The sequence below is a fragment of the Marmota flaviventris genome, chromosome 7 (genome assembly GCF_047511675.1).
Source record: "Marmota flaviventris isolate mMarFla1 chromosome 7, mMarFla1.hap1, whole genome shotgun sequence".
Taxonomy (NCBI): domain Eukaryota; kingdom Metazoa; phylum Chordata; class Mammalia; order Rodentia; family Sciuridae; genus Marmota; species Marmota flaviventris.
Genome location: NC_092504.1, coordinates 33264930 through 33289822, shown reverse-complemented (window position 1 = coordinate 33289822; position 24893 = coordinate 33264930). Strand labels below are relative to the sequence as shown.

General features: G+C 39.8%; 1 protein-coding gene across 4 annotated transcripts in view; it reads right to left on the bottom strand.

Moving 5' to 3' along the window:
- Limch1 (LIM and calponin homology domains 1) overlaps positions 1–24893 on the bottom strand; it is a 328214-nt gene that overhangs the window by 11262 nt on the left and 292059 nt on the right. For 3 of the 4 annotated variants that reach the window (XM_071614252.1, XM_027936218.3, XM_027936233.3), the window contains 10 exons: positions 22809–22899; positions 21838–22001; positions 17907–18012; positions 13315–13355; positions 8666–8746; positions 6004–6096; positions 4827–4931; positions 3666–3793; positions 2001–2119; positions 531–654 (listed from right to left, as the gene is read on the bottom strand). In XM_071614252.1, coding sequence (XP_071470353.1) covers positions 531–654; positions 2001–2119; positions 3666–3793; positions 4827–4931; positions 6004–6096; positions 8666–8746; positions 13315–13355; positions 17907–18012; positions 21838–22001; positions 22809–22899 — 1052 coding nt within the window. The remainder of the gene's footprint in view (positions 1–530; positions 655–2000; positions 2120–3665; positions 3794–4826; positions 4932–6003; positions 6097–8665; positions 8747–13314; positions 13356–17906; positions 18013–21837; positions 22002–22808; positions 22900–24893) is intronic. The other variant, XM_071614253.1, reaches the window with a different exon arrangement.

Here is a 24893-nt window from a genome sequence, read left to right as displayed (position 1 = left end):
GGGTTGTGGCTCAGTGGTAGAGTGCTGGCCTCGCATGCACGAGGTACTGGGTTCGATCCTCAGCACCACGTAAATGTAAAATAAAGATACTGTGCCCACCTAAAACTTAAGAATAAATATTTAAAAAATAAAATGTAATCCAAGGCAGCTATCTTAATGAGTGAGCCTAACAATTACAGCATAATATTTTTTCCTTGAAATGATATTTGTCTATACACTCTGAGATAATTTAACTCAAAATAAATAACTAATGTAATAGAACTGCAAATTCTATCCAATATTTAGATTTCTGGGTTAAGAGTATAACTTTACCTTTTGTATATTGATGTATTCAGAGTAAATATTTACTTGTCAGGAAGGCTGTCTCAAACTTTCATAAACATTTTTGACCTTGTCTATGAGATTAAATTGAGAAAAAGCACAGAAGTGCTGCTGACATCTTGCCCTCTCACAGTTGCAATTTTTCTGCTTCTAAGTCAACACATTTTTTTAAAAAAGGAATTCCACATCCATCTTATTTGGTTACTCACTTTCGCCTTTCACTCGGAGACTCCATCTGATGGTTAATGTTTCTATCCAATGGGAGGGTTTTTGGCTTCACTTCTTCTGACATGTGCATTGGTGTGTTTGATACCTGTTGATTCTGGGATGGATCTAAGGCCAAGTAAAGAACATAAATTCTGCTCAGTAAAATCACCATATTGCCTAATAAGTCACTTGCTTTACAGGGCTAATGCCTGCTGAGGTCTCGCAGCAATTTCACAGAGGCTTTGGGCACACAGGCGAGGGAGGCCCGGGTATCCATGGCACTGTGAATTAATTGTGGAAGGAAAAGAGATCTGGAGCCAGGGCCTTTTACCTCATTAATTTTTGATGTAATAACAAGAATACTTAAAACATTTACTTCTTATGCATCAAAGGAAGCAAATTTGGGTGGCTGTAATTATAACCTGGAATGGAACTTCTATAAAGGTAACACCCATTGCTTTCTCTGATCCATGGATCACACCAACTGTAATGTGGTTTAAACCCATAAGGCACCTTAATTAAGGCATCCAGCTTCCTCAGTATCTCTATGTGGGAACATAAGTCGATGCTTATGAATGATTGCCAAACAATGTAAACATATGAGTAGACCATACCCTAGAAAACACAAGGCAAATTCATTCATTCCACTTTTAAAAATGTATCTTTGCTTAGCAAATTTGCTTTGGTTATAAACACATTCATATGGTCACCCTTTCATCCTTACCCTTCCTCTTACATAATCCCTCTGTCTCTAAACTAAGTCAAGAAGTGTCTGCCAGCAGCAGACATTCTCAAAGTTTCCTTAGTGGTTAAAAAAAACCAAACAAACAGATAAGCTAAAAACCCACACAAACACAAAATTCAAATTCAAAAGAGTGATCAAGATGCAGAAACCTTGAAGCATTCATAGATTTGACATTTAAGTTTCAGTCCTCTAGGGATAACCCTGAAGATCTGTGGCATGGGGAAACTGATCGTTTTGGTGAGGAATGAATGTGACTTTTATTCAGTGGTGGGTCTGGTGTGTGGGGGACTCAGGTGAGAATGACCGTGGCTTCTGGAGGGAGCTAGTGGATCCTTCTCAACCTTTCAGCACCTGCATTTCAACTCAGCTTTGTGGATTCTCCACTTCTGTAAGCACTTTATGGGGAGATTATATCCACTGGGGTGGAATGGGGAAATTTGAAAATGTCTTAAAATGCATTGCTTATGAAGGTCAACGGTTTTCTGTATAGTTTTTTTTTTTTTTTTTTTTAAGTGCCAAAACCTGCTCAGGTCTTACTGGTCCCCAGTGATACTATATGGAGCCTGGGGATGTGGCGTGGGAATTTATTAATTATATATTTAGCATAAGGTAGAAGACCAGGCTCTTAGAGAGAGAAGCTTGCAGTCAGCAGAAGTTATATTTGTCTGGACAATGTAAAGAGTCTTACAATAATTTAAATATTGAGGTTAATCTTCTCCATTCTTACCCTGAGCTAGCTGTGGGTTCACCCCACAGGGTGGGGCTCCAGCCTCTGTATCCAGCTGATCTTCATGGATTCCTCTTGATATGGGATTCTCAGAGTCAGCCAAGGGTCCTTGAGTTAGGCTGTTAAAATAAAGAAACATTATTTGGAACAAGGAAAAAAGCAACTGGATTGAATTTACTTACCTATCCATTAAAGCATAGAAGTACTAATTACAAATTGAAAAAAGACATGAGACTGCTTATATGTACTTTTTACTTTAAACTAGATTGAAAATATCAAAATATTATGCATTTGAACCATCCATCAATCTAACAAGCTCTAGAACTGATCATTTCTGATGCTGGAAAAGGATGTCCAACAAATTTTGCATTCTAATCATTTCAAGGGCTGCAGGAGCTAACTGGAATCTCCCAGATTTTCACAAAGGGAAGAGATCATTTGGGCCACATGGGACCTTTGCAGCCCTAGGTAGTTCACTGGCCTTTCAGTAACTTCTGTGTGCAAGGAAAGGAGATACAAAGGAGAAAAGGGGGTAGTTTCTAGTGACAAGGGCAGTGTGGGTAACTAGCAAAATTCATTTTAAAAGCCTGTCTGCAGAACCAGGGAAAATGCACATAAAATGCTTTTTGGCGTCATTTAAGTCTTCCTGACTAGTAATTTTCATTTCATAAAATGAGAAGCCCTTTAAACAGCATCAACTGGAAACAGATGTGTTTATCCAAAGACAATGCAGTCTCTGGACATAGGCTTTTAGCTCTTAAAGCTTATAGTTCACTGGGTCTTCTAGCTGAAAAGCACAGGGAAATTCTGAGGGTAAAACCCCACCAGAGGAGTTCTGCTCCCAGGTGACCTTTCGAATTGGCCAGTCTTTGAAATGACACTTAGATAGCCTTTCATGTCTTTGGGTCTCTCTGTATGCTAAACTTGTGTGCAGATACGTGCACTCTTGCTGATACGTATCTGGTATCTCAGGCCCTAGAGATAAACATGTGTCTCATAGAGAATATGCTGGTGGCACAGTACTGCCCACTTCCTGGGCTTTTTTGCAGCTTTCTTCTTGGTTAGATGGGGGTGGAATCAATGAACCCATCACAGCCCACCACTACACCAGAGTCTACTCCAGTCTGAGCACTCTGATGGCCCCACGGTTTCTGGCTTCCTTTTCTGACCTATAGAACATGCTGGAGCCCACAGTGAGGCAGTTATGCATAACCAACTGATTAGCTGATTATCCTTACTATTATCACCCAAAGCAAACATGGCTTCTTAGGGTGAGGGCATACCAACAACCAAGTTTAGGTCCACAGTGGAAGCCTCATTTCAACCTCTGTCCCTCCAGACACATTTACCCACTTCAGGTGACTGATACTTAGGTTTGGGGCTTTGAATTGATAATAAACTTCTTTGGTGATTTAAACTGCTTCCCCTTATTTAAAAAAAGGTTGTGCTTATTTTAAAATAAGGCTATTTATATTCAAGAGCATAAGGACACTGACTTCAGAGCTATTATACATATTGTACATGGTCAAGCAATATGTAATGCATTACTGGAATGATCACTTCAAGGCTGAATATGATTTGCATTAGCAATGGTTACCCTTCTTGGGGGTGAACAAGCAATCCCACCTTGTGAATTTCCATGGAGATCCTGGGAGGGGCTCATACCTGTCCTTCTCCTCCAGTGGATTGCTTTCCCTAGTCTTAAGCAATAAGTCACTGTCATTCCCCGGGAATGCTTTCTTCTGTCTTATCTCTTTTTCTTCGTCTTGACAGTTTGCCAAAGCCATCTTATTCTAAGGGGAAAAACAAGGACAAACTTAAATATAATTTTTAAATGCACAAGAAGACATTTATCTCTGGCCATGGGATATCTGAAGCATTTTCTTTCTGAGACACAAAAATTTAATTTCTTTACCTTCAATTTCTTATTAACATGTATTAAATGTTCAAACTAATGGGATTCATGCTGCTGTTTCCACATATGTAAACAGTGTGCATTGATCCTATCCATCTACCCTTCTTCCCTCCCTCTCCCCTATGAAGGATTTAACCACATTGCCTACAGTTTAAAGAACAGTCATTTAAACTAGATGATTGTAGTGATTTCTAACAATTTACAATAAATGTACAATCTGGATTTCTCTCAAGTATTATTATCATAAAGTGGAATTGGTTAAGAATCCTCGCCTCTGGCTTTGAAATAAAGTCACAGGACTGTTTATTTCAGGACAAATGTCTTTCTGGTATCCAGGGGGATATTCTATCCTATGCAGATTATGGACCAGGCAGGTTTTGGTATGACTTCTGTCCAGTACCTCCATGACCTTGCTGGAGGATGTGGAGGTAGCCTCGCCTTTCTAGGCTCTCTCCAGCCCTCCAAGACACATCAATTTCTTGTGGATTTTTTTTTTGCCATTAGAAGCAACTATTACAGAGGCCGGTGGAGAACAGATTGTGGGCATCTCTGCTGTGGAGAAACAATGCCAAGGAATGCATGGGGTGGCGAGAGGAGAAAATGCCTGTGGAAGGAGTGAGCAACCCAGAGCCAGGCGGTGAGGACGTTCCAGCACGTGGTGTCACTGCCAAGCTGTCTGGGTACATGTGGCCATTGCAACAGCTCTGTGTCTCCTCAGGGAGAGGGCAGGATGTGGCCCGGCAGTGGCAGGGCAGTAGGTGAAAGGGTGGTGCAGCCGCTGACATGATCCTAGGGGAACAGCCAGCCCTGGGTTTAAACTGTGGAGTTTGGTGGGGAAACTTGGCCTTGTGCTTTTATACTTCTACTTAAGTTTATTTATGTCACAAATTGCTCTTAATAAATGTCCTCACCACTGTCCCACTGCCTTCAGTGATGGAGGAGGAGGTAGACAGCTGGTCTGCAGAACTTGAAGAAATAGTGAACGGAACCACGGTGTCCTCAATTATCTTACGCTCCTGAGGGGAGTATAGGAATCAATGAAAGGGGGGAAATTAAAAAATACGTATTTGTCAAGAGAAAAATTACACTAAGGAAACTTGAGGGGGGCAAAAACACATCAGGATATGTACAAACAAGCAAGGCATTAAAAAAATAAAAACCCTTATTTTCCAAAAGCATGCAAATCATATAACGTTTCTATGGGCAATAATTTAGAAATAAACATTGAATTTAGAAAACCAAAGTCTGAATGAGTATAATTAAATAGGCCCAGTTAAGAAGTGCTATTAGGGATCTGACTATCTAACAAAAAAAAATTTGCGGTAATTTTAATCATAAACAAATTTTAAATAACATATATAAAATGTATCCACTTTCAAGTTCTCTGATGTGGTCTTGTTCATTCAGTTCAAAAAATCAATAAATAAAATGAAACAAAGTAGAACTCTTCTCTCTGTATCTCTTTAGTACCATATAATAAATGTAGTAATAAGAATATATTTATTTAGCCTCAATATCAAAATCATCCTAGAAAATTAATTCATTATGACCACACATGCCTGTTACAAACAAGCACATACACAATAAATGAATTGATTTTTTTTTTCACATCATCTCTCTAAGCCTGATCAAGAATCAGACTCTAATAGGTGATCAGATGTAACTACTTCATCTCCTTGACTGTGGCTCAACACACCCTTACCGTATTTGGGGTACTGTTATCTTTTAGAGCCTATATGACTTTTTTTTTTGAACTGGGGACCTAACTTAGGGGTGCCTTAGCACTGAGCCACATCCCCATCCCTTTTTATTTTTTATTTTGAGACAGGGTCTCACTAAGTTTCTTAGAGCTTTACTAAGTTCCTGAGGCTGGTCTCCCACTTGTGATCCTTCTGCCTCAGCCTCCCAAGTCACTGGGATTACAGGTACGTGCCACTATGACTCTTTTAAAGAGGCTGGTAGATTCTGCTGAGAGTACAGACAGCCAGACACAGCCACATGCATACACATGCCACAGACTCAAAAGGTGGTGACACACTTTGAGGAACTGGGATGATAAGGTCAAACTCCTTCTTGGGAATTTCCTACCTCCTCATAGTATCTGCGTTCTTCCTCTTCCACCTCCTTTTGGGCCTTTTCCCACTCTTCCTTCAGCTTGTCCTGTTCCTTCTGGTATCTCTCCTGTTATGGGATGTCCATAGATCGTTTGGAACTGACCACTGCATACATCTCTGGGATTTTTTTCTTCCTCTACATCACCATGTATAATATGTTGCGAGAGGACCTTTTTCGGGGTAATATTCTGAGCCTAATTGATTCACACCATAAAAGGGAAATACTACTTTGTGCCACTGGAACACTTTAGGAACATAAAAACCCAATAGAGAGCAGTTGTTTTCTGCTGTTGTGTTTTGTAGAATTACTCTAGAGAGTGATAAGAAGTTTGCTTGTGGAAAGAGAAAAGATGGAATAATGGAAAGTTCCCACAATCTTCCCGAGCTTGGGTTTTGTCATAAATCAACAGTTTGCTTCAACTGGGCCTTGCAGGGATGAGTGTTGCCAGGGATGAGTGTTGGCTGGGGACGTAGCTCAGTGGTACAGCACCTGCCCAGCAAGCATGAGCCGCTGGGCTCCACCCCCAGCAGCAGGGGGCAGAGAGAGACAGACAGACACTGGAGTTCCTGAGAGCTCACTAGAAGGAATGAATAAATGGAGATTAGAAATAATGCTTGAAATGAGAACTGACACCTGGATGTCTTAGGGACGGCATCCTGACATGACAGAGACAAAGGAATCATTGATGTGTGCTGCACAGACTCTAATTATTTTAGGCTGATGATTGTCAGTCCTCTCTCTGAGGCTAAAGCAAATCTGCACTTTGCCTTCCAGGAAGGCACTGGGATGTTTTCCAGGTATTACCCGTTGGGTCACTATCTTAGGAGCAAAAGGACTTCGTTGGAATGTCCAGAGACTGGCGTTCTTACTGATGCTCCAGGAAAACCACTGTTGGTCAGCCCATGGTGGACTCTTAAACTCCAGGTAAAAACTTATTATCAAAACTGAATATTGTATTGTAGAGGTTAAGAGAGAACTTTGAGGAGCTTTTCAGAACACAGGAGACCCAAATCTATATAACAGCTGAAAACCAAGCAAAGCTTCTTATAGGCGTATCAGTTCCAGGAACCTCCTCATGAGCTTCACTCACCAGGAAGATGCAGGCAGTGAAAGATGCATTTCCTGTGTGACACACCCACCCACCCCCACACACAACCACACCATACATATACTACACCACACACAAAACACACAACACACAATGCAAACATAGCACACACACACACACACACACACATACACCTTGCTTCCCTGCTTTCCTTCATAAACACCTTGGCTCACAACCCAAGATGCCACACCAGGTAAGCATTTTTTTGTGGGACAAGGAGCCATGCCCAAGCCTGGTGCCTGCATCTATGAGCATGGCCACCCTTCAGAGTGTGACAGACCGAGGGCCAGGATGGGACACAGATGCCCCTGTCTTCTTTTCTCTGTGGAACTGTGACTCCTGATTGTCTGGGGAAGAAGCAGCTGATTTCCAAGATAACAGCAGATGGCTTGCCCTGATATGAGGTCTTCCCAAGGGTCCTAAAAGTCCCAACCACTCTGGGATTTTGATGAATCAGGTTCTTTCTGATATTTTGGTATTGAAGGTCTAAGCCTCTGCAATTTTCAAAAATGCCAAATTTAACTTGCAGAGCTAATGCACACTAAAATTGACTAAATATCTAACTCTCTACCCCCGGCTCTAGAAGTTAGGCCAAAAGAAGTAAAACAACAGAAAAAAAAAAAGATAAAAAAGAAAAATTTTAAAAGTAAGTAAAATAAACTTGTATTAAGCATACAGCAGAAGAAAGTCATCAAACTTAATGAGATTTAACATTCTTTTCCTTTAGAACTTTTTGGTAGCCTCAGCTCTACTAGGAGTGTAGTGGAAAGAGCATATGTTTTAAAGTCATATAGACTTGGAATTGAATCCAGGCTCAACACCAGTTAGTTGTGTGACCTTGGACAAGTAATTTAATTGATACGAGTTTAGTTTCTTCAGTTTCAAATAGGGGCTAATGAGACACACTCTGAAGGGCTATGTGAGGATTACATGAGATAAAAGTCACCACCAACCACAGATTCTGACACATCCCAAGTATTCAACATAGGTTAGTTTCTAGGGTTACCAGGGTACTCTTGGAAGCCCTACTAATCCACGAAGCAGGCATGAAGCCAGTGGGCACATGATAAATGTACTCCCAGAATTCTTCTAGAATCGATAATTAGCAGCTTTTACTCAAAGGTGAGTAAACATTTCTGCTTGAGGAACTAGACTGAAGCTGAATTTTACTCCACCTGTATGCTAACAAATAGCTTTTGGATAATTCATCTCACTGTTACTTGAACTGGAAATTAGTACCTAAGGAGGTGACGAATGGGTAGACAGAGCCTTAATCAATACATGGGGGGTTTTCAAGTATTAACACGAATGGTTTCTCCTGTTCATCACTGTACCTCTGGCAGAGAGAGAGTTAGATACAGGATGCTGTGGCCTGGATATGAAATGAATAGACTTAGACTCACCAACTTAGGAGAAGAATTGGCTGCTATCCGTTTCCTGTGCTAACAATAGATTTAATGCAACAGAAATAAAGAAAGCATCATCTAAGGAAGGGCAAGGGAGGGGCAGCAGCAAACCCAGTCCTACCTGGAGCAAACGTTCCTGCTCTTGCTGCCACTTTTCCTGTCGCCTGCGCTCCTCTTCTGGGTCCCACGCCCAGAACTTAAACTGCTCAGAGAAATAAAACCACGATCAGAATTGAGTTCTGTTGTCAAGGACAGGCCAGGACAAGAGAAGACCATTTGGGGCTGGGGATGTGGCTCAAGCAGTAGCACGCTCGTCTGGCATGCGTGCGGCCCGGGTTCGATCCTCAGCACCACATACAAACAAAGATGTTGTGTCCGCCGAAAAAAAAACTAAAAATAAATAAATAAATTCTCTCTCTCTCTCTCTCTCTCTCTCTCTCTCTCTCTCTCTCTCCTCTCTCCCTCTCCTCTCTCTTTAAAAAAAAAAAAAAGAGAGAAGACCATTTGCCTCCAGCCTGTCACCTAATGTAGATATACAAGCTCAAACCTTCCTCTATCTAAATGTGCTTTTTGGTGGTGGACACCAGTGTTGAATCCTACTCTCTTCAATTCATTTCCAAGATGCTGGTGTGATCTGTGAGGCTTTGAGAACTAGTAAAAACACAAAGTAGCTATGGGGTCAGGGAGGCTTTGCTTCATTTCTTTTAGAAGTGATATCTTAATTGCATTCACACTCTTAAGCACAAGATGATCTACATACTTATCCTAGATCCAAGCCAATGGGACCAATTATTTCAGCAGAAATGAATTTTGAATGAACAAGTGTCGGCTGTACTATATAGCTAATGCTTTCTATTGCAATTGCTTTTCCATACCAGCTTTCCCTAAAGTGGGTTATTTAACTCACCAATGACCACCTATGGATCTAGGTAAGGGGAAACCCCCTGACCTGGGGCTGGTAAAACACTCAAACCCAAAGACTTAAAAAACCTTAGCAGAAGGTTTTTGCAAGTTTAGGAATCAACTGAACGAACTGGAACACAGCTAGTCCTCAGAACCCATGGGTTTAACCAATCACAGAAAGATTTCAAAAGGGAGTAGGTGTAACTCAGTGGTAGAGGGCTTGTCTAATGTGTGTAGGATCCTGGGTTCCATTCCCAGCACTTCAGAAAAAGAAAAAAAGAAATATTTTTTTAAGTTGCACTAAAAATATACAGACCTTTTCCCATTATTATTCCCTAAACAAATGAATTAACGACTAGTTACCTAGCATTTACATTATATTAGGTATTATAAATAATCTAGAGAAGATTGAAAGTATATGGGAAGATATGTAAGGGGTTATGTGCAAATGATGTGCTGTTTTATCTAAGGGACTTGACCATCTAAGAATTTGTGTATTTGACCAAGTCTTGGAACCAATCCCCTGTGGACACTGAGGGATGACTGTAGTTAGAGAAGGGGGCATAGAACAAAGCAGGTACCTGTGCCATGGAATATGGGAGTGGGAGGGTTCAGGGATGGAAGGGAGAGAAATCACAGCCTGCCTCTAGGAAATCAGCAAAAGATGGGCTCCTTTATTTAAAGTCCAGCTTTAAATGAAGGCACCAGAGTAGGTGCCAGGCAGACCAAGCTCATCAATAACTACATTCTTCTCTTTCCTCTGTTCTGATGGAATGGTTTTGGGAGGCACTTAGAACTCCCTGGGGATCCTGAATGGCAAAAGAGAGTGAGGGTGAGGGAGTTAGGGAGGGATGGGAGAGGCCTAACAGGGCAGGGTGGGGAGCAAGCTGAATCTACCTTCTCCCAGCAGCTGGGAAGCTGGCCAGGGTCAGTCCTGTCTAAGGGTTTGACAGGTTCAATTACTGCCCAGGATACCAGGGCCAACCCACTTGCACCCTGTCCTATCCCCAAAAGAGGTGTATCACCACACAGGTGTATGATGGCCAGTCAGCCCAGGGAAGCATCTCAGGCCATCATCACTTTAGTATATTTAGATAGATGAGACAGATGAAATGAGGGTCTCATTTTGTACTCTTCGTGTGATTCTCACAAATAGTGGGGATGACCATGATGTTCATAGAATAGTAAAGAAAGATAGGCCTATAAGATAGGGAAATGTACTTCCTATTTTCTACTCTCGGGGTTCATACTACACATATGCATACCATAGGTTATAGCAAGGTATGCAGGGGTACTTAATTGTATATAAACTAAAGTTTCCCAAATGTCCTCAAATGACCATTAAATGTCATCCTAGTCTATATGTGTAATAAGAATTGTAATGCATTCTGTTATCATATATAAATAAAAAAATGTCATTCTAGTGTGAATCCCCATGGGAAATTGTACTGGATTTTAATGTTGCTGGGTCCTGGTATTCCCCTAGGACTTGGAGGCAGTTGAAATGTCCAGAAGTTGGGTTTGGCCCTTCACTGTGGAGAAGTCAGATGTTTATGTGACTAAAGACATAGGGGACCAGTGAGGAAAGTCCAAAAGAAGAAAAAATGAAAGAATCCATTAGGAATTATTTAAATCTCAGATTAATGCTATGTGGTAATCTCAAGAGTAAGTCACACAGTGGTAGAAAGATGGAATGTGGGGTGCGGATTCAGCTCAGAAAGCACTGCACATTGGTTAAAAAACAAAAGAGAGAAAACATTTGAGGAGGAAGATGAGGAGGAAGACACCAGTGGAATAAACAAGAGGGGAGAAAAGTGATCTTCCTCTTTTGGTGGTTATTTGCTGAATACTTACTGCAGCCTGGGGTTGGGGGTGGGCTGTCCCACTAAGAGGCCCAGCCTGCAGAGCTCATAACTGAGTGCACAGAATGATCATCAGAAGAGAGTGTAACACCCGTCCCAAGGAGAGGCGAGAGGTGCTAGAGGAAGTCAGATTGGAGATCACTGAGCCCACTTGGCCCTACAATTTATTTGTTCATAGGTCTGTATCCCCCTCCAAGGCAGGGTTGCCTCTTTTCCCTTTAAGAATCCCAAAGCCTGGTGTTTTAGGCCCTCAATAATTATGTTTTTTTGAATAAGTGAATGCAAGCACTTCATGGGGGTGATGGGATCCTGCCTTCACAGGACGTGGGGCCTCCAGTGCTACTCGGGCCCACTGAAGACAGCGTGAGTCTGCTAAGGTCAGCATCCTCTCACGCTTAGTTCCTCCTCAGGCTTTCCTTATTTCCAGGTTTCTTACACTTTCCTATCCTATGGGGAGCCAGTTACTCTTGAAAGAACATCATGCTTAAGGGGTGGTATTGTTAGAGAATTTACTTAAATAGGTCAGTAATTTTTCTTTTCCTTGTTCTATTTTCTATAAGCCAGAAATGAGACTGTATCTCTTTGGAGTGACTCTTCACTCCACTCCTGCCCCGGGGGCAAGTGAACAATTGAACATCCTTGCTCTGAATGCAGTTTAAAATGGAAACAAGCGGGCATGTCCCACTCTTCGGATCTGTACCATGAACACCAGCTTTGGGATACTTCTGGGGTTCCCATCCATCACAGGTGGACTCAGCTTTCCCGGAAGTTTGGGATTACCAGTATTGTCTGGTACCTGAGTCTCCACAAATGGTCTGAAAGTCTGGATTATGGCAGGAAAGATTGAGGGTTATATGACAAATTAGGGGCCCCCTTCTCCACTCTGCTTAGGCACTTAGGAAGTAAGACAATCTGCCTCTAGGTAAGAATTGGTATTGGCTATAGCCTGTCTCTTGGACTAGCCACTGGGGAGGGAAGATAAGCTAAGAGGCACTGTACTATACAGGCTTTTCAACTAAGGCTCACAACAACCATGAAAGACAGCTATTCTTACCTCATTGCACAATCAAGGAAGATGAGGTACAGGGAACTCATGTGATATTTTTAGGATCACATGGCTAACAAATTTGGAATCTAAGGTATAACAGTGATTACACGGCTACCCTTAGGTGACTCCGAGGCAATGCTACAGGACATCTCCAGGTGGATGGGCATTTCAGAGGCTGAAGGAGGATGATAGGCAAAGTGCTGGAAACACCAGTTCAGTTTTCAGATAAAATTCAGAAGTAAGGAATCAGATGTCATGTGTCTTGACGTTTTCATTAGCAAATGCTTTCTTATTGAAATAAAAAACAAAAAACAATAGGTACAAGTGAAATAATTCAAGATCCTGATATAGAGAAGGGGAATGAGTCAAGGCATTGGTGGACTCCCCCAAGGAAGCCCAGGCTGGGTCCTCTCTGTCAGCAATATGCTACAATGAAGTACTGTCCTTATTTTGGAAATGAGTTTCAATGTCTATAGAAATTCTCTATTTTAGTACTAAGTTCTGTTATCACACTAATTTTAAGTGCTACTTTAGACTTCCATTCCTGGCTTATCATTTTGTTTCCAGGCATGGTATCAATTTCACATAATGATAATCCATGTCTTCATAATTTACCTGATAGTATTATCCATGACTTTAAGTTGTTCTTTTAAAATAAATTGTTTGGGTTTTATTTTTGGTTGAATACTTTTTTTGGGGGGTGGTGGTACTGGGGATTAAACCCAGGGGTGCTCTACCCTTGAGCCATATTCCCAGTCCTTATTATTTTTTATTTTGAGAAAAGTCTTGCTGAGTTGCTGAGACTAGCCTTGAACTTGTGATCCTCCTGCTTCAGCCTCCCAAGAAGCTGGGACTACAGGAGTGTACCACCATGCCCAGCTGGTTGAATATTGTTTTAAAAAGTGCTGTAAATTAAAATCACACGAATGATCTTGCTCTTTCAAGTGGGTTACTTACCGGTGTAGTTACAGGTGACTTTTCACTGCTTGGAGAATCTACTGCACAGAATGAAAGAAAGAAAGAAAAGATAATGATATGAGTTATTCCTAATTGCCTTTCTTTCGGATCCTCTTAAAGTACTGTGTAGTTCCTATGTCAGCTTGAAAACTAATTCAAGAGCATTAGAAAATCAAAATAAAGCAGACCTCTAAACCCTGAAGCAGGTTGTACCCATCACCAAAAGAAGTAGAAGTTTTCAGGGTAAAATGATCGACCACATCAATTAGCACCAGGTACTAGACTAGGAAGCAAAAACTATCCCTCTTAGTGCTGGTTCTCAATATACCTTGCATTCTGGCTTAACTGAGCAATCCTTCCCTGTCTAGATGGAGAAGGATACAGAGAGGCCAGATGTCATTCAGGAAGGAAAGAGAGTGACACAGTTAACAAGAGAACCATTACCAGTTTCTGGTTCTAATCTTTGTTTTAAAAAAGGTGGGACTGGACAATAAAGAAAGTGGTGGATAATAACGTTTCTTTGGATTCTCTAAAATTGACATGAAATTCTACGGATTTCCTTTCAATTTCAGTGTAACTGGTATTGCTAACATAGAGCTAGCTCTTTGCTAACTGTGTGTCAGAAACAAGCATTTTTTCCCTGAAATCAGAAATGAAGACAAATGCCAGAGACATCATTGGTTGCCCCAACATGGATTTGTGCACAAAAGAAATGCAGCTACCCAGTATGCAGTTTACCTGACCGGGAGAAAAACTGGGAACGTCGCCAAGAGTTCTGAACTCTAAGCGGAACACTGGCAGTGCCAGGCGACTCTAGATCAGATGGCAGAACAGAACAGAAAACCATGAAACCAGTGAGAGCTGAATAGGACTATGTCCCACTAGCAAAGAAGGCTTGATTATAGTCGACATGGGAATTGGGAGCCAGTGAACCCGAAGTGCAAAATGTTGTACAAAAAACACAGTTAAAAAGTCTGAAGACAACAACAAACAAAAGTCAGTAGAACTGGCACAGTTTATGCACTTTTGTCTATCTTTGTGGGGTTAGGTGAAATTTTTTTTAGGCTTATACTAAACAATGATATTGTTTAAACTTTACCTCTCAAAATGGTAAAACGATATGCTAGGCAGGAGAAAAATGCACAGTGGACATTACTTTGGGAGAACACTAGGAAAGTACAAAGGCAGCAGAGACAGGGGGTTTAATTTCTTTATACACATGATGCTTTATGAAGGTCTTGTGTGCAATTCTGTGGCAGATTAAAAAAGGAAGTGTCTAGGTCTGTACATGGTGCAACAAGTGCACAGAGTTCCTGGCAAGTGATCATATCCTTACACTCCAGTTTTTGAAGCATGCGCCTATTTTACTGAAACACGATTTTGACATATCTTTCTGCTGGTGTGTGAGAGTTGAGAAAAGGATACTGGTCACCTTTAAATGTCTTCTGTAAAAGTTTTCATAGCATTTAAAGACTAAATTGATGTGTATGTGTGTGTGTGTTGGGGAAACCTGTGGAACATCAATTAGGGTTGACTTTTGGATCTTTAGTGGCCATATGATCAGTTCATAAACAGATGACTTTAAAGAAATATGGGTGATATCACTCTCTGGGGGCAATATTATTTCTGAGAGTATTTATTAGGTGTGGCTTCGGGAATCCTGATCCTGACCTTATGGTTCTTTTGGACTTGATGTTTGATTTAAGACTAGTCACTAAATGTGTACTGACTTTTTTTTTCTTTTTTCTTTTTTTGTTTTTGGTAATGGGGATTGAACTCAGGGGCACTTAACCATATCCCCAGCCCCTTTTTTTTGTATTTTATTTAGAGACAGGTTCTCATTGAGTTGCTTAGTGTCTCATTAAGTTGCTGAAGCTAGCTTTGAACTTTTAATCCTCCTACCCCAGGTGCCCAAGCCACTAGGATTACAGGACTGGCTTGTACTGACTTTATATCTGGGCAGAGACCCATTATTTCCCCCCATTCCAAGCCCAATAAAAGATAAATCATGTCTTTTAAGGTTACATTTATTAAACGTCTTTTGCTCTCTTTAAGAATTTCATAAATGCCAAACAAGTATTACTGTTATTTTTGTAGCTATCAGTGATGTCTTTGAGGCACAATTTAAATAAATACTTCGATTCAGTGGTTTTTGGGGTGTGTTCCCCAGATCTCCACATCAGTATTACCTGGGAACTTGTAAGAAATGCAACTACTCTGGCTCCTGTCTAGACCTACAGACTCGTACCCTGTGATGGTGGGCCCTGTGCCTCACGGGGGCTGGGCACATACTCATGTTTGAGAACTCCTGCTTGAAGCCATGACTCTATGATGTAAACACTTTTTTTTTTATGGCGGGGCTGGGGTCGGGGTACTGGGGATTGAACTGAAGGGCACTCAACCATCGAGTCACATCCTCAGCCCTTTTTTGTATTTTATTTAGTGACAGGGTCTCACTGAGTTGCTTAGTGCCTCACTGTTGCTGACGTTGGCTTTAAACTCGGGATCCTCCTGCCTCAGCCTCCAGAGCTACCAGAATTACAGGCATGTGCCACCATGCCCCATGTGAACACTTTTCTTTTCAGGAAAGCATTCAGGAATAGTTTATTTCTGCTGGACATCTCGTTCTACACTTCTTCTCCTATTGCTACTATTCTGCAATCATTAGATTACCTTATCAGTGGTTATTCCAGGCTAGGTACTAAGCAAAATGCTTTTTACAAATTATCTCATGCAATGCTTCTGATATCCCTAAAGGCTGGTGTAATTATTATTTCTAATTTACAGGTGGCAATTAGATATTAGAGAGAACCCAATGGGTGTATAGGTAAGAACCAGATGAGCAGGAATTGGAACCCAGACATTCTATCGCCAGCCTCTGCAGCTACAATATAATTCTCTCTTGGAGTCTCTGCAGCTCCAAACATAATTCTCTTAAAGTTTCAAAATGTTCCAGTGCTACTAAATTTTATTTTTTTAATCATTCAAAATTGGCAAAGCATGAAGTAAAATCCCAATTCAATAGCACATTTCCCCAAATCAAAATGCCTTACAACAGGTAATGGAATATATAAATACATGACAATACAACTAATTAATATGGCTTAAAATATCTATTCCCACTCTATATTCCTTATCCACACAATTACAAGTGCTGGAAATAGGGCAGAATTAAAATCTGTCTAAATATAGCCAATTGCTGGCCCAGTTGTGAGCCTTGATTTTTTTCCAGTTCCCTTCAGGATTGTAGGCCTGACAATTTAAAGCAAATGATTTGAAGATAGTATTGAATTTACTTCCACATGAAGAGATGAATGACCATCAGTACATGTGCCAATTAATTCCCCACCAAATGTTCCCTGTTTTATATACAGGGTCCAAAAAAACTGTCAACAAAGACTAATGGGAGGCAATGCAGATTCCTGTCAATGGTGACCCCAAACAGCTGCCCATCCTTAAAAAGAGAAGTAATGATAAACCCCAGTCACAGTGAACCTGTACCATCCTTGTTGGCCTGAACTGATAAATCAAATCTAATACACATTGGGGAAAGCAAATTTTAAAAGAAACACAGGAATCTTATTGTCCTACCTCCCAAACGCTAGCCATTTCCACATCTAGAGAACCTGTATTGGTAAAGCCCAGTGATCTGTTTTGAAGAATAATCCCCATGGATGGTGGAACTCTCACGACCCATCCTTCACGGCTCATATTTGTAAGGGTCCTTCCTGGTGGCATGGGCACCTGAGTTTCTCATGAGGATAAACGGATTAAATTTGGATTCTTACAGAGCAAAGGGGTGAATTCATAACCCATATATGGCCTATAAGGTACTTGGCGGGGGTCAGTGTTATTTTAAGATCTTCCATAGTAATAGTAGGTGCTATTTAAGATCTTTGTAGGCCCTCACTCTTATTTTTAGAGGTCACCCCTTCTCCCATTATATTAAAATGTATCAAAAATATGCAGCACATTAAAATATATCCTCAGTATGTTCTCATATATACACTAAGAATTTTTTTTAATGTTTCATGTATTCTCTTACTATAAAATTGTTAAAAAGGTTAAAATTGTTGCCTACCAGTAACACATTTAATCTACATAGTGAATGCTTCCTCATCATGTACAAGCAGAAATTATTAATGGAGTAAAAAACCTGACTTTTAAACAAAATTACTGTCAAGTTAAATGAATATTCTATGAAGACTAAAATGAAGAATAAATTTGATGCAATATTAAGATCATAAACTTTTCAAAACACTTATTGATTTTTAAAAATTTTAATTGACTCTTTATGTTTTGGAGATAATGTAAGAAATTTTAAAGGTCTCAAACATTTGGATAGGCCCCACTGAACCCTATAATGCCTGATGTTGGTGACAGGGGTTCTCAGCTTGATCAAATAGGGAATGTGGCCTCAGTTTCCCATTCTGAAGTTATTTATTCAGCCATCGCAGACTCTGGCAAAATGTCTCCTGGATAAAGGGACATCACAATAAAGGGTGTAGTCATCTTTTAAAACAAAACATTTTACTACAGATGGGCCCAGCAGAATATGTAGATCTAAAATTAAAACATTTCCTTCTCTTTACCTTGGGAATTGAGATTTGGCAAATGTAGTTGGTTGGTTTCAGGCATTTTGTCCAGAAATGGAAACGTCAGGGTGGCTTCTGGTTCTGGAGATTTTGGCTTCAACACCTGGATCATGGAAAACAGATGTGTACATTATAAGCATTGTCCATTAATAAGTATACATGAAAGAAAGTTAAAGGATCCCTGCCTATTACATAAGTCAATAAGCTCAAATACTAATTTATTTTTATTTATTTTAAAATTTTTAGTTATACATGACTGAATGTTCTCTCTGATTTGTGGATGTTAACCCAAAACAGGGAGGTCAGGGAGGGGAACAATACAAATATATGGGATGAGGCTAAGGGGAATGAAGGGAAGGGAGGGGGGACGGGAATAGGAAAGACAGTAGAATTAATTGGTCATGACTTTCCTAGCCTTGTATTTATATATATGACCAGGGTAAATCCACATCATGCATGGCCACAAAAAGTGGGAACCTAATAGAACGAGTTATATTTTTTGTATGTATACTCTGCCAGAACACATTCTACTGTCAAACATTTAATTTTTAAATGGAAATTTTTTGCCCCTTCCCTAAAATCCTTTCATGCTTTTCTACATCAATATACACATCAAATTTTCAGAGAAATCAAATAAGAGCAAGAAATGTGATGATCATTTTCCTTCAAACCCAGAAGACAGTAGTCTGTCTAAACTATACATTACTCTCTCTCCTTTTCTTATTGGCAATCACATATTCTCCTTCTGGTCCCACACAATATTGAAATTATAATGTCAGGAAATGAGATGTATCACCTAAGATGCTCAGAAGAAAATCTTACTCCGTAAGTGCTAAACATTATAATAATATTACCTTTTAATGGACATTATTCTCAAGACACTATTCAAACAGCCACAAACTTATACAAAGCACATTAAAGACAATATACTTAAATACAATTTATAAAGCCCTGAAGTTAGGTTTTCATTTGCCATGCGTAAGTCGCTTATTTGCTTTTAAACCTATCAGCCTTCTAAATATTTTCTTCCTAATATTTACCTCAATTTTAGCAATAGTACTTTGGATGCCTCTGGATTTCAATAACAAGAAACTCGGGAGATTATTATTCTACTATAATAGCTTTTAAAGTTGTGTTCTTATTAAATTTCTTCCATGTTTGGAGTCTCATTTACATTAGTTTGGTTTGTTTTCAGACACTAAGTCTTCACCATTTACCCCAGTTATCTCAACCTTGGCTACTCTGGTAGTCTTAAAAACCACTAAACCTGGGCTGGGGTTGTGGCTCAAGTGGTAGCACGCTCGCCTGGCATGCATTACTAAGACTCTGAGCATGAATCTGAATGAAGAACACAGCTGTATCAGTCCATGTCCTTCTAGCTGCTTGTAGGACTTAATACCGACCCCGGTCTCTGGCTGGCAGCTGTGTTCCCAATAGATTAATGTGATAGCTAATAACCTGAGGGTGGGTGAGACTAATGGGCCACTTCTTCCATCACAGGTTGATGAGTGATTGGGTTCTCAGGATGAATGAATGTTAGAATTTCTTCTCCATAGTATTTTATTTTTCGTTATTAGTCATATATTCAACCCTAAAAGAATCCTGAGTAAAATATAGTCGAACACCTCATTCATCATTACTGAGGTCAACCAGATGTCCTAAACTTGTGTATTAAGCAAACAGCAAAAGTTAGTCCTATTGAAGTTGATAACCCTCAAATCTTAACCTGATTCTATTTCCTCCATGGATGAGGCTGACAGAAACACCATTCCAGATAATGTCTGGTTGTAAATAAAATAGTTAATTGTTAGTAGAAATACACAGAATGATGCTATTTTAAAGGGTCAGCCTCTATGCACGAGAGCTTTGTTTTATGAAGGTGACACCCTCAAGTGAATCAGAAAATAAAAGCTCTTGCAAATACTTCTATGATCACTTTTATCTAAGAATTATCAGTAGGGAAGGAAGACAAGGGAGAAATTCACATGGTGAAGGTGAGAAAATCACTGGGTACAAAGACTCTCATTCTATCTGCTAATCAACTAACAGGTGTTTGTTAACCTGGAGTCCAAAAATGGAATTCTGGGGGTATATGTACTTGGTACTATTAGATATCTAGGATAGCAATCTTGTGTGTTTTATTTTAAGCCTTACAATATCTAGAACAATGTTTACCAGATAGCTTTGACTATCCATGGCACAAAAACCAAAAATCAAACTTGAAGATGCCTGGAGACAACTTTTCCATAGTGGGGTATACGTGACACTGGGGTTCAAAGATGGCTCACACTAATGAGTGGACACAGATGAAGAATGCCAATGAATACTTTTTAGTCATGTTTTTCATTTTGTTTGATTAAAAAAAAATCTAGGAGTGATATAGAGTTTTCCTTTCAGTTTAGATTTAAGTGAAAAAAATGAGTTTGGAAGGATAATGAAAACAAAATGTCTGAGTGTATTGTGGATAAGGCAGAAATCTGCAAAGGTGGGAAATCCTGCCTGTCCCTGACCTATGGCTTGATCTATAATTTAATTTCACTTTACAGACCTTCAAATCCTTCTTGGATTCTCCACATAGAAAAATGGGGACTAGCTAATAGATCTAAAACCTTACATATTTATTTATATACTTATGAAAGGCCCCCGGAGCATCAAGGCAACTGGCTTTAAGACTCTTCCATGGACACATGGCTCTCAGTTCTGAGCCAGGGACTGTGTCATGTTCCTTGTTGAATATCTGGTATCTACTGTGGCACCTGGTACAGAGAAGGTGCACAGTCATTACTGGTTGAGTAAATGAGAGATTAATGAACAAAGTGATAAATTTTTCATTTTAAAGTCAGATCCATATTGTGGGTTGTTTATTTTAATGGTGACATACACCACATTGACTTTGCCAGGTATACAAGGGAGTAGTTCTCTTTCTTGCTGGCCCATTAGAATTACCTGGGAACCATTAAAAATACAGACACCTGGTCTCTGTCTCTACAGATTCTGATCTAGTTAGTCCAGAGTAGGTTTAGTGGTTTTTGTTTTTTTTAGAGAGAGAGAGAGAGAGAGAATTTTAATATTTTTTATTTTTTAGTTATCGGCAGATACAACTTGTTTGTTTTTTTTTTTTTGTATGTGGTGCTGAGGATCCCGGGCCGCACGCATGCCAGGCGAGCGCGCTACCACTTGAGCCACAACCCCAGCCCAGGTTTAGTGGTTTTTAAGACTACCAGAGTAGCCAAGGTTGAGATAACTGGGGTAAATGGTGAAGACTTAGTGTCTGAAAACAAACCAAACTAATGTAAATGAGACTCCAAACATGGAAGAAATTTAATAAGAACACAACTTTAAAAGCTATTATAGTAGAATAATAATCTCCCGAGTTTCTTGTTATTGAAATCCAGAGGCATCCAAAGTACTATTGCTAAAATTGAGGTAAATATTAGGAAGAAAATATTTAGAAGGCTGATAGGTTTAAAAGCAAATAAGCGACTTACCCATGGCAAATGAAAACCTAACTTCAGGGCTTTATAAATTGTATTTACATTTTTCTTTCAAGTATATTGAATTTTTCAAAATTAAAAAAAAAAATTATTTAAGATAAATTTTAAGAGATGATGAAAGAATATATGCTAAGTATTACTAATAAGAAGTAAGTTTCAGTGACTTCTCCCTCTCTCATCCTATTTTGGTGTGTATTTTAAAAAATATAACTACATATAGTGTTGCATGTTTATATGTATATAACTTTATATGTTTATAATAAATTCTTCTCAATGAACATGTAGTTTATCGGTTTTCAGGGAAAAATGCAGATTAAAGGTAGGAAAGCGGATTAGGAGAGAAAACAAATCATCATGCAGCCCAGCCCCGCCGAGGGCAGCACGCAGAGCCTTCACCCTGGGGATTCACTGCCGCCCTCCACTCGGTCCTTCACCTTTTGTGACAGCACCAGCTCCACCTTTCCGCTCATCTCATGTTCTGGCTTCTTCTGGTCTTTTTCTTCTGGCACATCGTTCTTCAGCTGGGGGCTGGAGGAGAACTCCACAAAGGCCACCGTCGGGCTGCATCGAGTCACAGTTGTCGTAAAATGCTGTGGCTCTGAAAGGGAGTTCCAGACAGAAACAGAAAGAAGAAACATAAAATCACAAGAGGGACTATGTTCCTTCAATGAGCACTTAAGACTAGTTCCTCCCCTGGCAACATGAAGCTGAGTTACAGTGTGTGTGTGTGTGTGTGTGTGTGTGTGTGTGTGTGTTGCTGGGGATGGAACCCAGGGCCTCCTACATGCTAGGCAAGTGCTCTACCTCTGAGATATACCCTCAGCCCAGTTTTTATGAAATTATTTTTGATGTATGTCTTATCTATTGCTGCTACAGTGTGTCAAAATATGACCTTCAAGTCAGGCACCATAGCGCATGCCTGTAATCCTAGTGGCTCAGGAGGCTGAGACAGGAGGATCGTGAGTTCAAAAACCAGTCTCAGCAACTTAGGGAGGCCCTAAGCAACTTAGTGAGACCCTGTCTCAAAATAAAAAATAAAAAGGGTGGGGGATGTGGCTCAGGGGTTAAGCACCCCTGGGTTCAATCCCTGGTACCAAAAAAAAAAGACCCCAAATTGTAGAGTTAGTTATATGAGAAAATATAATATTTTTTTTAGAACTGGAGATAGATTTTCAAAAAACAAAACATAACCAAGCAGCAATGAAGTCGGGGATTCTATTTTCATAGTAACTTTAGTTCTATAGTCAGAATTTCCCCAGGAAGCCTCCAGGTGGCAGCACAAGCACACCCCTTGTGGAGTCTACCTACTTACCTTTCCCATTCATGAGGCAACATCCTCAACTCCATTATATCTCAGGAGTTTTCATCAGATCTTACCTTAAAACTAGTGTGTTAAGAAACAAACCTGAGGAGGCGAGTTCTGCATTCCCTTTTCTTGGTTTTCCACCATCGTTCTCATCCTCTTGGCTGTTGGGTTCAGTTTCCTCAGTGGTTGTCTGAAAAAGATATCCCCCCCCCTCCCTTGAATAATGTATCCTTTGAAGGTTCTTAAAAGATAAAGGATATTTCTTAATAGTAAATTTCAGGCTTACATGGTAGGTGGCCTATGTGAATTATATCTTCTATTCCCTGGACAGCTTTCTGGTGAGAGTCCATGTTTGTTGGAAGAAGACTATCTCTGAAGGAGGCAGGAGAGCACATGTGTATTCCCTTTTCCCGGCTCTCCTGTCATGTGTACATCCCCACTTCTTCCAAGTTTTCTAAATCCTAGATATCATCCACTTGTTCCTCAATACCTTTCGACTTGGCTTATCACCAGTGAAGTAGGGTTCTTTGGTTTTGTTTTTTAAAGTTGCAATTAACTTCTCAGTCGCCTGTCTGGGCATAGTTGCCTGTGGCTCCTAACACTGTGGGTTTTATTCTTGAGGCTCTTTTCCTTTCTGGACTCCTAGTGACTTCCATTACTGGAGATTCAATTTGTGCATGATCTCTCTCTGTCTCTTTCTCTCTCTGTTCCTCTCTCCCTCCTTCCCTCCCTTCCTCTCTGCCTATTCTTCTCTCACAGGTTCTTCTTCCTTCCTTTTCATCAAAATAGGGACAATTCCTAAAGATTTCAACTGGGCCCTGTTTCCTCCACTTATGCCAAACCATCCTCAAATGTATCAGTGTTTCCCCAGGTCCACCATTATGTTCTCTTTCCATTTATGACTTGTACTTTCATTTCTAGTCCCAAGAGTCCATCAAAGCTCCAGTTCAGCTCAACTGACCATCAGGGTCATGGTAAATGGATGACACTCAACATGCTGATCCCTGTTCCAAATCTGACAATTTCTGTTTATTCCCAGCATGTGAAATAACCTTTGAAGTGACCGTTGACTCCTGCCTCATGAGTATTCACATTTGCCAAGTCCTGCCAAGTGTGAAGACAACAGTTTCATAGCCATCTCTTCCTTTCTGTTCCTATAGATGGGATCTGTGGTTAGCCCTCACTCCCTGTTCTTCCCCTGAGGGGTCTCTCTCATCTTACCATGTAATCCACCTGGCACATCACCATCATATCATGTTCATCTCTCTTAGCAGGATCTCAATTTATTACTTTTATGCTTGTGTTCTTTTCAGTACTACCTCAGTTGTATCACTTTTATGCTTGATGAATTTATACTAGTAAGAAAATTTAGTCAACTTAAATGTCCAACAACTGGGGAATGACTGAGTGAATTACTTGTCCATAAAGGACATATTATGTAATCATAAAAAAATAAGCTGTTGAACAATAATTAATGATATGTGAGAATACTTATTATCTAATGTTAAAAAACTTAAACTGAATATATATATGGTATATACATATTTTAAGATTATATATGGCTACAGATATACAAAAATATGCTCATTAATACATATATTAAAACATAAGGGACTAGGGTTGTAGTTCAGTAGTAGAGCACTTGCCTAGCATGTGTGAGGCACTGGGTTCAATCCTCAGCACCACATAAAAATAAGGTATTGTGGCCCATCTACAGCTAAAATTTAAAAAAAATTATAAAAAGTAGGGAAATATGAAATATTAATAGTGGTTATTTGTAATACACTTAAATTGTGGATGATTTTTTTCTTCTCTTTATATACATTTTACTTATTCCAAAACATCATACAATGATGTATGTCTATAACCAGAATTAAAAAATAAATGTAGTTTTGCATTGTTTTTCATTGGAAGCCAAATGATTCTAGAATAAAGTCCAAAATTCTCCCAAGATTATACTAGTTGCTTGATAAAAATAAATGAAATATTAAACACTAGCTAGGATAACTTCACAACTACAGAGAACAAGACAGTGACTACAGTGGTTTTCAGTAGAAGTTTCTCATAAAGAGCTAAAGTTGAATTTTTAAAGCATATATAAAATAATTCATAAATTTAAAGAAATTTTCAGATAAAGGCTTCAGAAAAGGCATTACTAAATGCTTTATATCCCCCATGGGATCT